Below are 15,985 nucleotides of genomic sequence, written 5' to 3'. Positions count from 1 at the left end.
GATGGGGTAGAGGAAGTGACAGAGATCAAGTGGCAACATTTAACCACCAGAAGCAAGATGGGAGGAATTACTGAAATGGCAGCAGAAGTTACTTCAATGTAAAATCAGATTGTCTTGATCTGGCAAACTATAGATCATGATGCACACAGGAATGATACAGATGGCCACTGTGTTAGTCAAATTAGCAACACTGTGACCAAAAGACCTGCTCAGAACAATTTAGAGGAGGAAAAGTTTATTTTGGCTCATGGTTTCAGAGATGCAGTACACAATACATGGTTGCAGACTATAGCTCCCGGCCTGAGTTGAGGTGGGGCATCACAGTGGAAGGGCATGGCAAAGAAAAGCTGCTCAGTTCATGATAGCCAGAAAGCAGAGACTGTGCACACTCCACTCACCAGTGTCAACATAAACCACACAGGCCTGCCCCAAGTGACCTACTTCCTTCATCCATATCCTACCTGCCTACAATTGCTGTCCAGTTCATCCATTCAAGTGAATTAATCCACCAATTAGATTACAGCTCTCATAATCTAATCATTTAACCTCTAATCATTTAACCTTGCATTGTCCCACAAGTGAACTTTTGGGGGATATTCATAACAGTCTACTAAAGAATCATGTTAGGCTAATAATTAGAGTCAGATCTCAATATACTCCAAGATATGAGTGCTCTAATAGTAAAACCTTACTAGATCTGGTGGCTATAGATCTGCATTAAGGCACATCAATAGAGTCTGCAGTCTAGGCTGACCTCTTACTGAGTATCTAGACTTTGGACAACTCATGGATCCAGGGCCTCTTGATTGATGGGGAAGACAGACTTCTTTGAGGAAAGACCTACAACAATGTCACATGAATGTAATATAAATTTTCTTCCAAGTGTTCCCCAAAGGGGCCCATAGACATTTTCTAAGATAACTGGATGTATTTATTATACTTCCATTAACACTTCTAGATCATAAAAGGAGAACCTTTGGATTTGAGAGGGTTCAGAATTACTGCTCAATGTGACCTGACCTTGGGCTTTCTCTCTAAGGGCATGCTCAGCTCCTCTTTCCTCCTAATTGCCTGCCCACACCAGCCACAGTGGCCTTCCTCAGATAAGCCAGACTCTCCCATGGGAAGACACTTGCACTAGCTGTCCTCCCACCCAGATGCCCCTCTTTCCTCTCTACAGAGCTAAGTCCTTTTATACATTTGTATGGCACCTGCTCAGAGAAGACTTCTCTGACCACTTAACATATTTATTTATTTTATGGTGCTGGGGATCCAATCCAGGTAGACAAGCACTCTACCGCTGAGCTACACCTGGAGGGAGCCCGGGTTACCTAGTTTAAAATAAAACCTCCAGATCATCTTTACCCCCTTACTCACACTCATCCTGTTCACAGCTTCTATTACCATGTGAAATTTTATTATGTATTTGTTTGTTATTAGTCTTTCTCGCTAGGATATAATCTGTGTGTATGTGTGTGTGTGTTGTTCTATTAATTTGGTTAAAGAATGAATGTTAAGTCTTCAGAATTTACTTCCTTGGGCTTCCTTTGTGTCTTGGTACAAAATCAAATTTTGTAAATGTCCCACGTATGCTAGAAAATGTGATTTTTTTGATGGGTATAAATCTCTCCATTATACTTTCTTGGAGCTTATTACTCACATTATTCAAATGTCCTATAGCTCTGCCTATTTTCTGAGCTTGATTAGATGAGGGGTAAATTAAAATCCTCAAGTACAATAGTTGATTTACTTATTTCTTATTTCTCCCTGTAGTTCTGCCAGTTATTGCTTTACATATTTTGTGTCTATACCAATAAGTATATTTATGAGCACAAACCTTGTTTTCTTAATCTATGATTATTTTAACAGTGTGTTGTATCTGTCTTTATCCCCTGTGATATTTTTCATCTTCAATTCTGTTTTGTCTGATACAATTGCTATCTTGCTTTTTCTTTGATTCCTATTTCTCTGGTCTTTTTCTATTCATTTATTTCAGCATGTCTCTTCCCTTTTAAATGTATGTGTTTTGGAAAATATAGTGCTATTTTAAAAATCAAATCTATTCATGTCTGCCTTTTAATTGGTGACTAAATCTATATCTATTATAACAGAAAAACCTAGTTTATGTTTTCTATTTTCATGCTTCTTTTCTAGTATCTTTTTCCATCTTTCCTAAAGTTATATTTTGCATTTTTTTTTTTTTGGTGGTTACCCAGAATTAAACATTTCATTCCCTAGCTTTCTTTTCTAACTATCATGTGTGGTTATCCAAGTAAGTTCTGGTCAATTAAACTAGGTGGAAGTGTGGCGCTTTCAAAATGTATTTGTTAAAGGAGAAAAAGTACCGTCTTCTTCTCTTGCTTCCTTCTGCCCTGCAGTTGGTAATTACCTCCAGCTCCTACATGGGACTGTGAAGTGCTCCTGAGCATAGCAGCCCTGTGTGATGGTGCAGAAAGTCAAGAGCATGCCTCCAAGAAGTCATCATCCTGGTCCTGCCTGCCTATCAAGCAAACTTCTTTTATTTGTTTAAGCCACAACAATATTGGATTTTTCTGCATAGCTGGTCCTCACAGGGTGCTGCTCCTTTCTTGGAGCTTCCTTTTTTGTAACTTCCTAGGTGCTGGGGAGAGGAAGGGGGTACAGACAATACATACAGACAATGGCCTCCCCTCTAAGCTTCTTCTACTCCAACCCTCAGACACAGTAGATTTTCTCAAAAGTAGAGAGGAAAACAAAGACCTAACTGCAAGAAGTTTACTTCAGACCACAGAAGTGAGGAGGCAGGAAGAACAAGAGGGATGATAAAGGTCCCCCTGTGGTCAGTGGAGGGGGCCTCCTGAGATGCGTTCAGAGTACTTCTCAGAGCTGTCCACCCATAAGGCAGGACCATGCAGCATTGGTCCATCAGATTCCATCCCCCATTGGCTGAGAATTACCCCATGGCTGTTAACTCCATTGGACTTTTAGGAAAAGTGGGTTCTCCCAGAGGATTTTCAGTGGCAGAAATTCTGAGGAGGTAGAATGGATTGAGGTAAGATGCTGTCACCATGAAGTAAGTCGGAGATTACACAGAAATGGCCATTGCAGCTGCCATCAGGGAATGTGACATTCGACATGAATGTGACACTTGACATGAATGTGACACAGGGTTTTAACAGTTTTTATGTAAGCTTCTGAGGTCCCTCAGCTTCCTTCTTGTCTCTGTGGCAACTGCAGAATTGCATCCAGAGGCTGAAAAATGTGGCTTATATTCACCACCGTGAACCAGCTTCTCAACTTCTGAAACTTCTCTTCTCTGACCGCTCTTTTTCAACAAATTCTTCTTCTATTTCCCAGTCCTTCAATGCAGGGGGTCTTCAAGTTTGTAACTATTTTGCTTTTTTTTTTCTTTGATTATATCAATTATTGAACTATCTCACTTACTCTTGGAGGTCAATTGCCAACATTTTTTTTGTACCTGGGATTGAACTCCCGGGTGCTATACTTACTACTGAGCCACATCCCCAGCCCCCCCCCCCCCCTTTTGTTTTTCATTGTGAGGCAGGGGTCTCACCAAGTTGCTTAGAGCCTTGCTAAATCATTGAGGCTGGCCTTGAACTTGGGATCCTCCTGTCTCGGTTTCCTTTTTTTTTTAATTTTTAATATTTATTTTTCAGTTTTTGGCGGACATAACATCTTTGTTTGTATGTGGTGCTGAGCCACATCCCCAGCCCTCTGTCTAGGTTTCCTGAGACCCTGGGATTACAAGTGTGAACAGGCTTTCAACGGTCATCTTTAAGATATGATTCTCAAATCTTTATAGCCTAGATCTCTTTTCATTCTTCAGACTTCCTAATCCAAATTTATTACCCAAATGAATCCAGGAACTCCAGACAGGCCCAGCTTATCCTTCAGTCATGTCTTGTATCTCCTGCAAAATCTGGTTGATCTTACTCACCTTAGAAGTCTACCATCTCCTTCCTACTCCTCCAGGTTAGTTACTCCTGCATATTATTCTCTCTTGTCTGAACTTTGACAAAAGCATCAAAAACAGCTTCCTGCCTCTAGTTTCTCCACATGCCAAACAAATTTGGGGTTACACCAGGATATGTTTAGCCAAAAAATTTGTACAAGGGTTGTTATGAAAATTTCTGTCCTTCCTCCCAAACTCCCAACTTCCTGCCCCATAGTGCCCACCCCTTTCAACAATCTGAGGGCACTCTTTTACCATTTCCTTCCTTTTAGAATAAATATGCTTAGGTTACTTCTTAATATTTCTGTCTTAAGCAATATCTAGTGTTTCCCCAGTACAGAGGAGGAGGAGTTAGCTTTGCTTTGGGACATTCCACTCCCAATGCATATCCATTTTTCATCTTCCCCATAAAGCAATAGCAATACTATAGCTTTAATTAGATCAGTATTGATTGTTTACAGTGGCTGTGCAAATGATATGCACAATTTTGCCACAAGTACTCTGATTACCTAGTTCCTGCACTTTTTAACATTTTATTCTTCTTGGTGTTAATAATGATCTAGGTGTGGGGTTTTTTAAAATTATTATTATTATTATTCTTTCTTTCCTTTTCTTTGTATCCATTGCTAATTCAATATCAACCTTTCCTCTGTCTGGAAAAAATCTTCTCAGACACATTACATATTCCATTTTCCAGTTCTGTCTTCAGGAAACCTCTCCTGGAGCCTTGCTACCTGCTCTCACCTGGACTAGCTTGTGGGTCTCCCCTCTCTCTCTGTGATGGGATCTCCCCCTTGATTTACTCCCTGAGTTTTTTTGCAGCACATCTTCTAGTGGTTTATCCAGAAAGGGTCCAAGGTAGGAAAAACGTCCAACATCTTGCACATCTGAAATAAATTATTTCATCCTCACACTTGCTGTCTTAGCATAGAATTGTAGGTTGGAAATTTTACCTCAGAATTTTGAAGCCATTGCCCCCAAGGCCTTCTCACTTTCTTCTGTTGTTGCTGAAAAGTGATATGCCAGTAATCCTTGATTCTTTGTATAAACTTGTTTTTGTTTTCTCTCATTGGAAGTATCGTCTTTCTTTGAAACTAGTGTTCTGAAGTTTCACAATAATGTCCATTAGAGTGAGTTTGTTTTAATTCATTGTTCTGTTATTTAACCGACCATCTCAATCTGGAAACTATGTTTTTCAAATCTATTCAATTTTATTGATTACTTAGTTTGATGTCTTCCTGTATTCTCTCCAACTATTTGGATATTTTACACACTGGAGAGGCCCTATAATTTTAAAATGGTTTTTCCTCCATTGTTCATGCCTTCATCACTTTTGCATTAGTCTTTGGGAAACATTATTTATTTTCCTCCTTTTATATTAATTTTTATTTATTTATTTATTTATTTAGTACAGGGGATTGAACCTAGGGGTGCTTAACCCCTGAGCCACATCCCCAGCCCTTTCTATTTTTACTTTCAGACAGGGTTTCACTAAGTTCCCTGGGGGCCTCACTAAGTTCCGGAGACTGGCCTCTAACTTGTGATCCTTCTGCCTCATTCTCCTGAGTTGCTGGGATTATAGGCATGAACCATCCTGCCTTGCTTGTTATCATGGTCTTAATGTCTAAAAGTTACTTTTTGTTGTCTACATACTGCTTTTTAGAAATAGCACATGAGTCTTCTTTTATGACTGCAATATCTTATTTTATCTCTTTGAGAATGTCATTGGTAGTGTTTCTTTTTCAAAGTTTTATTCCCCATCTCCTCCCAACAGATCAATGAAAGCAACTGTTTCTTCCAAATTCCACCCCCGCTGACTCTGTCCTGTTTGTTTCTTTTGGTCTCTGTCATTAATGTTATAAGCTTTCCTCAAATATTTGATGACCCCAGGGTTATCCAATCAGACTTAGGAGAAGCACATTATAAAACTGATTAGAATTTCTGAGTATATGGACCGTGTCATTGGAGATTCCCTTTGTATCTTTAGGTCTTTTCTCTGGATTCTTCAGAGACCTTTCCTATCTTTTATTTTTTAAGTTGTTGATGGACCTTTATTTTATTTATTTGTATGTGGTGCTGAGAATCAAACCCAGTGCATCATGCATGCTAGGCAAGCGCATGACCACTGAGGCACAACCCCAGCTTCAGAGACCTTTCCTGTCCTCTACATGGAGGGATCAAGAGGAGAACAAGGGTTGGGGATGTATTTCTCAACAGTCACAGTGTTTACTTTCACTTTATCATCCCCCTCCATATGCAACTTCTGATCGTACCCAGAGCAAGTCTCTGATCATATACCAGTATTAGAAAGGGGTAGTGGGGTAGTCAGCCAATCTTGTGCAGTAGGGTGGAGTCTAATATTAAATTTTCAATCCATTCTGCTAGTTTTGGTCCCACTTTTACCTCTACATTCTGAGGTATTGAATGCCACCAATTCCTCAGCCATTAGAGGTGGTGACCATATCCATATGCTTCTTTGGTTCCTGGCTTTCTTTATTGCCTTAGGATTCAGCTTTGTTCAGTCACATCAGTTGATCATTTTACAGCTACTCTCCAGTTCTCGAAATTTTGTTGCTGTTATCTCCTCTCCCAATTTATTTGTTCTTTTGGATTTCTCCTTTGAAAAATTCCTTTACTGTCATTTTAGTGAAGCTTGGGGAGGAGATATTGCTAAATGTATGTGTCCACCCACATATTTAGCCAGAAGTCTGCCAAACTTTGGAAGCAGATATCATCTAGTTGTGTTTCTTTTATCCCTTTTCTCAACTCCACCCCAATCAGGCTTCAGTTTTTAGGGTTTTTCTTGTGACTTTATTTTTTTTTTTTGAGTGGAAAGTGAAAGGCTTTATTAAAGGATAACAGAAAAGACTTACTCCTGGAGGAAGAAGGGGACCTTCTAGAAAGGCGGAATCCCTTTTTCTGTGACTTCACTGGCTAAACTTCATTTTAGAAAAGAATTTCATAAATTCATTCACCCTCAGGATAATGGATGATAAAGTTTAATGTGTTCTTTCTCTCAATAATAGTATTTTAACAGGGACTAAATTTCTTGTTTGGCTTATGCTAAATAAATAAAGGATAAAGTGGTAGTTCAGGAATTTCAGGAGGCCAAACCTAAGTGTTCGGGAGGCTAAGGGAAGCCTTTCTGTGTTTTCTTGAATCATGCTGGGTTGAAGTACGTCTCACTGCACCCTGGATATGGGCTGATGTGGATGTTCATGTCACTGCAGGCATTGCAGGATGACAATAAAAAATAGGAATATCTGCTCAGTGATAATTCTAGTCCGTATGTCTTGGAAATTAGATATCAAGCAGATGAATCATTACCCTAAGTATTAACGTTAATATAGACCAAAATATTTATAGTGTTGCACTTATAACAGGAATGCAGTGATAGGCATCAAATGGGAACAACTCTGAGCCTCTTAAACAGACCTGTGCATGCAATTTGTGGTTGCAAGGAATTATGAAAATACAAAATACCATATAAATGCATGACAATTAGGCCAGGAAAATAATTATGGTTAATAATATGACTAACCATCTTAAACTTTGTGAATAATAATAATAATAATAATAACATGATGTGTTCTTAGTTGAAACAGGAACAGGAGCCAGAATTTGAGAAGGAAAACAATTCAGTGTTTAGCAAACAACAGAGGAAGACTCCCAGCATGGGCTTCACTACAGAAATTTTAGGTCAGATTTACTGGCCCTTGAACGAAACAGGGGTTTAAGCAACAAAAGCAGGGGGAAAGAAGACAAGACTAAATCTCTTCCTTAAATCTTAATTTGGGGCTCAACAATTTTGTCAACTACTCTTACTAACAATAACTAAAGCCTGTGCATCTCTTACTATGGACTAGGCACTGTTGAAGTGATTGATAATCATTAACTTCCACAATGAGGTCGGTGTGACTCTCCCCTTCCTGCAGATGAGAAAACAAAGCACAAACTTGCCCCAGGTGAGTGACAGATGGGATTTAAACAGGCTACCCAGCTCCACAGCCTGGCTCCTTAATTCTCCTCCTCAGGGCTGTGACTTTTTCTGCTTTTTCTCTTCTCAGGTGTAAATACATATTTTCATCAGTGGTTGTGCAAAATTTACTCCACCCTTATCAAGAACTTGCTGTTTCTCTTGGTAAAACACCAAAACTAGCTTAAAGCAAACACAAAGCTCTCCAGGATATGGGCGTTTTCGTAAATTGTATCCACAAAAGCTAAAATCTTCCACCCTGCACTGTTTCTTCAAGGCTTGACTAATAGACTGTTGCACAGTATTTTAAGAAGCCACCTAAATGCCTACATTGTAGCTTCCATTATCAGTCCTAGTCATTTCCTAGAATCCTTTCGGATTCTTTTCCTCACTAATGTTTTCCAGTATCATCCAATAACTGCACATAAAATGCTATACTAAATTGTTGCATGTATCAAAAGCGTAGATTGCCCAGCACGGTGGTGCACACCTGTAATCCCAGCAACTGGGGAGACTGAGGCAGGAGGATCCCAAGTTTGAGGCCAGAGTGGGCTATTTAGTGAGACTCTGTCTCGAAATACAAAAATTACAAAATGTAGTTCAGTGGTAAAGCGTCGTGGCTTCAATCCCCACTACAAATAATACTACTAATGATGATGATAGTAAATTATCGTATTTATGTAACTGAACTACCGCTCGTTCACTTGGGACTTCCTGCTTTACTGCTGAATAACAATGATGGCAAGTTCCACAGTGAGCAAAGCCATTTCACCTGCATTTCTGACTTGTTCAAATTCTCGGCATTTGCACCTCGGGTCCGTTGGCCTTTCCATCAGGGCGTGTGTTCTTACCAGTCTTCCAAATCTGTCCTCAGATGACAACCCTCTGAACATTGTACACAAATGGGAATGGCCCCGATGCCCTACACAGTCGGTATTTCACTTCCACCAGAGAAACAAAACCGAAGGCCGCTGCCGAGTACAAACACGCGCGCGGGCTGCGGGGCGCGCCGAGCCCGCGGAGGGCGGCGGCTGCCGGGCCCGCGCCCGCCCCCGTGGCGTCCCGCGCCCAGCCGCAGGGCCGGCCTGGCCGGGGCCTCCCCGGGCCGCGGCGGCGCCCCCTGCAGGCAGCGGCGGGCAGAGCGGGCGGAAGGAACCCGAGCCAGGCTGCCACCGTGTCCAAGCCGCCGCCGCCGCCGCCACAGCTCCGCGGGGCCCGAGTCCGCGCCGAACGCCCCCCGAGCCGCCCGCCGCGCCCCTGCGCCGCCGCAGCCGCCCGCACACCGACGCGGCCGGGTCGGGCCCGCCGCGGCCTCTGCTCCTGCTCGCCGCCCGCACCGGCCTTCACTCTGGAGCGGCCCCGGCAGCCGCAGCAGGGGCGGCGGCGGCGGATCGAGGAGCTCTCCAGGTCGTCCCGGGAGAGGCTGCTGCAGTCCCGGGACAGGATGTTCTCCAAGTTCACCTCCATCCTGCAGCACGCCGTGGAGGCGGTAAGGCCCGGGCCGCGGCTAGCGGCAGGCCGGGGATGGCGGGGCCTAGGCTCCCCGCCGGCGGGGTTCGGCCCGCGGCGCGGCCCTCGGAGAGGAGGCCGGGGGCGCCGCGGGCGCCGGGCCTGGCCCCGGGCGGGCCCTCTCCGCGCTCCGGGCCGGCGGGGACCCCTTCCCGCGGCGGAGCGCAGACCGGCCGCCCCCGGCTCAGTGGGCGCCTCCTCCCGCCGGTGGGGTCGGGGGAGTCGGACCGCACCTGCGGCCCCGGGAGGCCTCCCCGGCGCCCCGACCGTTAGCCCTCGGGGAAAGGTGGCCAGCGCTGATCAGGACAAAAGAAACGACCGGACGCGGCGGGGCTGGGTTTTGTTTTGTTTTGCTTTTTGCGAGGTGGAGGGTGGGAAGGGAGAGGTGCGATCCGGCCCGAGGGGACACTGGCGAGGAAGCAGCTGGCCAGACCCAGTTTCATAATCGTGCTAGACTTGTCTGCTCGGGCCTGGCCGCCAGCTCAGCTGGACCTTATTGATTGATCTGCTATAGGCTTTGGCAAGGTCCAGGCGAGCTCGTTTCCATTGCGTCCAGGCTCACCCAGCAGAGACCATCTGTTTCCTTGTCTAATGCGCTTCCTGGACACTCTTGGTTTATCCTGCAATTGTGCCCTCCTTTGAGGAGTTAGACGCCAGCACAGAGGGACAGTGTTCAGATAGCTTAGCAGACAAATAAACGAGAAGAAACCCAACAGAATAGCCTGTCACTGTTTTAGTAATGAAAGGGCCAATTGCTTTACTTCAGTTGTTTATTCTGCGAGAATTTCCCATATTGAATAATGCATTCTGTGAGGTAACAATTACCTCGCCCATTTTTTTAAAAAAAGTCTCTTTTGATGTTCAGATTATGTGATACAGCACTTTAAAATCCACACGACTTAAAAAAAAAAAAGTACGACAGAATATTTTTATGGTCGGGTAATAAAAAGTGGAGTTTAATTAGCCCCAGAAAAAGCTCTTGAGGAAACCATCAGATCAGGAAAGGCAGGTGTCTTGCATGAAGAGCAGTTCTACCCAGGAGGGACAGGACATTAAGGCACGATTTTTGGATATTAAGGCACGATTTTTAGTTTTATTTCTTTAGACACAGGCGTGGTGTGAAAGATTTTAAAATTTACAAGGAAAACGATATATTTAGAGTTATTTTTTAAAATACCAAAAATCATTTAATTTTTGGCACTGAATGGAACTAAATACTGGGATAATTGGGAATAAAAAATTTATTCCATTTTTTCCTTTATTTTATTTGTTTATTATTATTACTTTTTAAATGTGATGCTAAGGATCGAATCCAGTGCCTCCCACATGCTAGGCAAAGCTCTGCCACTGAGCTAGCCCCAGCCTTCCATTATTTTTATCCTTTTCCTATCAGGCTATTTACAGAAATAAGCACTTAGAAAGAGGCTTTCCCACTCTTCAGTAAACATTCCTTTTTGTCCCGAGGCCTGTGTTTTCTGTCCTCATAATCTTTTATGATTGTATATATTATCTACCAAATTATCCACATAAATTATGTGAGTCTGGCTCTTTAATATCCACTTCTTACTTTACTAAGGTGAGTGAGGAGAAGTTAGAGTGGCTTATATTCCCCTGTGCCTCCAAAGTAAGGTATCAGCTTGGAAATGCACTGTTTCATTTGCCCTGTGCTAATGTTTGTAGCTTTGATATCATCCACCCAGTTTACTTCCAGAGGAGGTACAGCTTGTGAAAATGTTTTGATGTATCTTTTTTTTTTTCCCCTTTTAACTTTCTCTTGGGAATGAACTCATATGTCATGACAGATAAGCCATCTCATGGAATTTGAAGAATGTTTTTTCATAACCCAAGATTAGTTTCGAGTTATTCAATTCCATGTATTATTTGCTTGATAGTTTCCTCTCTAAAACTTACCTTACCATCCCTCAGTTCATTAGCTTTTCTCTGTACTCCTTTTAATTTCTGATGCATTCCTGTTAATATAATTATCAGGGTTGTATGGAGGTTGGATGGAACCCTGTACCTGGAGGCCGATGTGACATTTTTTCAGTTGTCACTGTGAGGGTCTGCAGAATAAGGCTTTCTCAACCATTTGTACTGTCACTTTCTAAGTTTTCATACTCAATTGAATCATGCTTCCCATGTGTTTTTTAAAGGTGGTTCAGAAGCATATTCATCTAAATGAGGGTAGATGTGGAGTTTTCCTTCTTGTTTAATTAATGGTTTTCCTCACTTCTTGTTAACTACTTACAAAGAGGAAAATATAAAAAACACATTTCAAAGAGTAGTATTTGAAAATGTGTTACTAAGCTGATAGGCTGTATTTTGAGTGTAGGAGAGAAATTCCCACTTGCTCAAAAACAAGAACTGTAATGTGATTCTTGTTTTCCTTCTCAGAAAGGACACTCTTCCCTCAGTTTGGAAATGATTGGCTGGGGAGAGTCTTGTGAAATGGACTGAGTTCTGTTAGTTGCCACATGTCTCAAGTCTGAAGTTAGGCCTCTGGTAAAGTTAGTTCCCAGGTTGGATTGGATAGTTAGCACAACCTTTCCAAAGGATAAAGGACACACTTTTCGTTCAGTACAATTTAGTCTTTGTGTCAGGCGCTAGTTCCTCCTAAATTCCAAGCAGTTCCACCCTTGAGGACAGATTTATTCCAGAGAGGATAAAGGACAGTGTCAGGGAAGAAAGTTTTATCTATTTTAAGGAGTTTCATGGAGGTCATCCTTTAGCATTCAGATGCAGTGTTTTCAAATTATAGATGATAATTATATAATGATGAATATAGATGATAATTTTTGGGACCAGCAGTTCTTTAAAAATCTACTCTGTGTTGAGAATTAAACCTCAAATCAAACACATGTAATGTTTTCTCTTTCAGTGCTGGGGCCTGATCTCTAGGTCTTAAGCATGCTTTACCCCTGAGCTGTATCCCTAGCTGTGTGTGATATTTTCTTAGGTATATTTTTGTCCAACAGGTGACCTCTGACCTCAGTCCTTTTCTTATTTAGCAGATGTTTTATGAGCTGCCATAAAAGCATGACACAGTGCTGGGGAAACCAGGTATATCTGTCACAGTGATTATAGTCTAATTTGGGAAGCCAGACAAATACACAAATTAAATCTTAGAATAAGGAATACACAAGAATGTGACCTCCACCCTAGAGCCAGACAGAATAGGGTTCCATTCTTGCCTGTCCAGTACTTCTTTACTTGGACAAGTTACAAAGTCATCATACATTTCAGTTTCCTCGATATAAAATGGAAAGAATTAAATCCATTTTGTAGAATTGTTGGAGAGATTAAAATGAGATGTACAGGAAGTTCTTAGAGCAGTGCCTTGCACTTAGTAAGTGCTCAGTAAATTCTGACCATTATCGTTATTATTTGGATGATTTGTTTGGTCAGGCCAGTGAGGTCTGAGGTTGGGAACAAGCACTTTGGAGCAGTTGGAGAATGTCTAGAGGAATGGAGACTTGCTAGATTATGGAGAGGCAGAGAAGACAGGAAAGGATGTTAAGAAAGCTGGGAGGGGGCTGGGGATGTGGCTCAAGCGGTAGCGTGCTCGCCTGGCATGTGTGCGGCCCAGGTTCGATCCTCAGCACCACATACAAACAAAGATGTTGTGTCCGCCGAAAACTAAAAAAAAAAAAAATATATTAAAATTCTCTCTCCTTAAAAAAAAAAAAAAGAAAGAAAGAAAGAAAGCTGGGAGGGGAAGAGGCATTTAAAAAAATCCAGGAGTAGAATGTGCATGATTTGTGACAGTGAAAGCGGAGGCGGCCGTTGAACACCAATTGTCATTTGAATTATCAATGTAGTTTCTTTTTTGTGTTGGACATTGTAGAGAAAGTCCAGGTTTCTATTTAAAAGCACTGTATCCCAATGACAAGACAGTTAACTGGGTTTGGATCTTTATAGGCATCTGAGCAGAAATGGAAGTTTATTATGAGAATTTAAGACCGTATAGTGTGTGTAAACTTTGTAATATAACAACTCATCAAACAGTGGAGACTGCCATGCCATTCAACAAATGTTATTTATTGAACACTGACGTTGTGCCCTCACTGAGCTAAAAACCAGAAGTTGAGGGATGAAAATGATGACACCATCCCATCCACCAGGGGTTTATAGTCCAGGGGAGGAGATGGCTAATTAACACTGATGAAGGGATAGACTGGGGGAGAGCATCAGGCTGATAGAGGGAACCTTCATACTGAAGGGAGAGGCTTCCCAGAGAACATAGTCCCAGTTAGATGTTCATGGTTCAGATAGTAATTGCATGAATTTTTAGAAATTTAATCTCTGTATAGCAAAAAGTTAAATTAGAATCTCCTGGTGCTGATTCACACACATTTCTTTTAAAACCCAGAGCATGATTTTTCTTTTCTTTTGTGCTGGGATTGAACTCAGGGCCTCACGCATGCTAAACAAGCACTCTACCAACTGAGTCACATCCCCATCCTCAGAGTGTGGATGTTTTAATGCAATGATGAAACAAGTAATTTTCATATTAAAATTAATAACTTACTAGGAAATTTATTCATGTTTGAGTAAAATTGTTGATAATCTCAAATATTAGCAATTATTTGGAACTGTTTAGCTATCTACCCTCTGGGGAGAGGTATTCAGGAAGTAACTAAACACTGTTCTGCTTTGAGTTTGACTATATTCTGCAGCAGAGGTCACAATACAAATCCTGTAAGACCTCTGTGGTCTAGTGACTTACAGTTGAGTCCCACTGGTGAAATGACCCGGAAAAGGGATGCTGTAATTCCATAGAGTCCTAAGAGTTTCCTTGGAAAAATTTATCACATCACCATATTTGCACTTAAAAAACTAAGCCTATATTCCAGTGGCTGGGGAGACTGAGGCAGGAATATGGCAAGTTCAAGATCAGCCTCAGTAAATTATCAAGGCCCTAAGCAATTAGAGAGACTCTGTCTCAAAATTTAAAAAATTAAGAAGCAAACAAACAAAATGGGCTGGGATGTCACTGAGTTGGTAAGCGCCTTGGGTATAAAAACCAAACCAAACTGAGGTTCAGGTCTTGAATCGGGGAATTCCATTTGCTTGTTCTGCTTCTTTGTACATTGAGCAATAGAATGGTAGTCTATAAAAGCTAGGTCCAAAAAACTAGGGAAATGTTCTGTATTTTGAAGAAGATTATGAAACCAAGAAGCCCACTAAAAGATTTTTTTTCTTTTCATCTGAAAATTTCAGAAAGATAATTCCTTTTTCACAATTTTTTTTTTCTCAATTTCCCGTGTCTCTCTCCCCATGTTCTCCTTGAAGTGTGGTACTCCCACAGGTTTTAACTCCTTAAAGTCTTTTAAAAAGGATTTCACAGCATTTTATGGAGAAACGAGGTGCACATTTAGGTTCTCTTAACCCAGTTCTGCTTGGTGCGGAAGAGCCACTAGCATTAAGATGTGCTGATTACTGAGCATTTTTCAGATCTATTTTTTTTTCATTTCCTCTTTTGGGTTGAAACACCTAAGATGTCCATGACTGATATTTAGTTTGCGCAGTAGTTTAGAGATTATTTTGAAAGGGTTGTCAACTGTGAGGTCAATACTGAGGGCACCTAGAAGTCAAAGTGGAACAAGCAGGAGTACAGAGTAACCTGACCTCCCTTAGGCCGTCTGGTTGGAGGAAGCATATGAAAGTGGGAGATTCCTCTGCTGCCCTGCAGGTTCCCAGAAGAGAAGCCTGGTTGTTCTTAAAGCTGCGTCAACTCTGTACTTCTTACAAAAATTGACAACAGTATGGCTGGGCGAGCACTCGCTCGCTCTCTCTCTAAGGAAAAGAATATGTTGGGGAAGGCACATACATTTGAAATGCTTGTCCATTTGCAGGAAGATGACTGAGATGTAATTTTGGTCTAAAACTTCTGAAGTGAATTTCAAAGCTTAAAATGTAAAACATCTTTGACTTTGTGGAATTTAAATTGGTAGCGTCTCATTCATGTAGTTATTTTGATGCATTGCCGAATCCAGGCTTAAACACAAAAAGATTTGCATCAATATGTCACCAAAAGTAGGGAACAGTTTAATCTGATTATGACTTTGCTTTTGCTGTGTGTTTTAATAGTGGTGATGTGTAACTAATTGCATAGCAGCTCTTTACCACTCTGTATTTCAAAGTCCTAAGTACAAAGATCTCTGGTTATCAATAATTTGATTTTTTAAAAATATCTTTTAGTTGTCAGTGGACCTTTATTTTATTTATCTATATGAGGTGCTGAGAATCGAACCTAGTGCCTCATACATGCTTGGGAAGCACTCTAACACTGAGCCACCACCCCAGTCCCCTCAATAATTTGATTTTGCTGACCCCTCAGTATAGAATATTGCTGTGTTTTTGTTTAATATAGCTACTTTTGAAGCCACAGATTTACAGGGAAGGGGCAAAGCCCAATATCATGTTTTAATAATGTTGATAAATGTGATTTTCCTCTTTTTGAATAAATCATTTTTAATTCTTGAATCCAACTCATTTTGTTTCTTTGATATCTGGCATCAAGTCAAATTAAAGCTCAACCCTGTTAA

The 15,985-nt window shown here is 41.5% G+C and overlaps 1 protein-coding gene across 3 annotated transcripts in view; it reads left to right on the top strand.

Moving 5' to 3' along the window:
* Positions 1-9,074: 9,074 nt before the first annotated feature.
* The window catches only part of Fhip2a (FHF complex subunit HOOK interacting protein 2A), a 45,114-nt gene continuing 38,203 nt past the window's right edge, over positions 9,075-15,985 (top strand). For 2 of the 3 annotated variants that reach the window (XM_071610878.1, XM_071610877.1), the window contains exon 1: positions 9,075-9,417. In XM_071610878.1, the coding sequence (XP_071466979.1) occupies positions 9,373-9,417 (45 nt within the window). In that variant the 5' untranslated portion in view covers positions 9,075-9,372. The remainder of the gene's footprint in view (positions 9,418-15,985) is intronic. The other variant, XM_027930087.2, reaches the window with a different exon arrangement.

The sequence above is a fragment of the Marmota flaviventris genome, chromosome 4 (genome assembly GCF_047511675.1).
Source record: "Marmota flaviventris isolate mMarFla1 chromosome 4, mMarFla1.hap1, whole genome shotgun sequence".
Taxonomy (NCBI): Eukaryota; Metazoa; Chordata; class Mammalia; order Rodentia; family Sciuridae; genus Marmota; species Marmota flaviventris.
The sequence above is the reverse complement of the archived record's forward strand: the minus strand, read 5'-3'. Positions and strand labels throughout refer to the sequence as shown.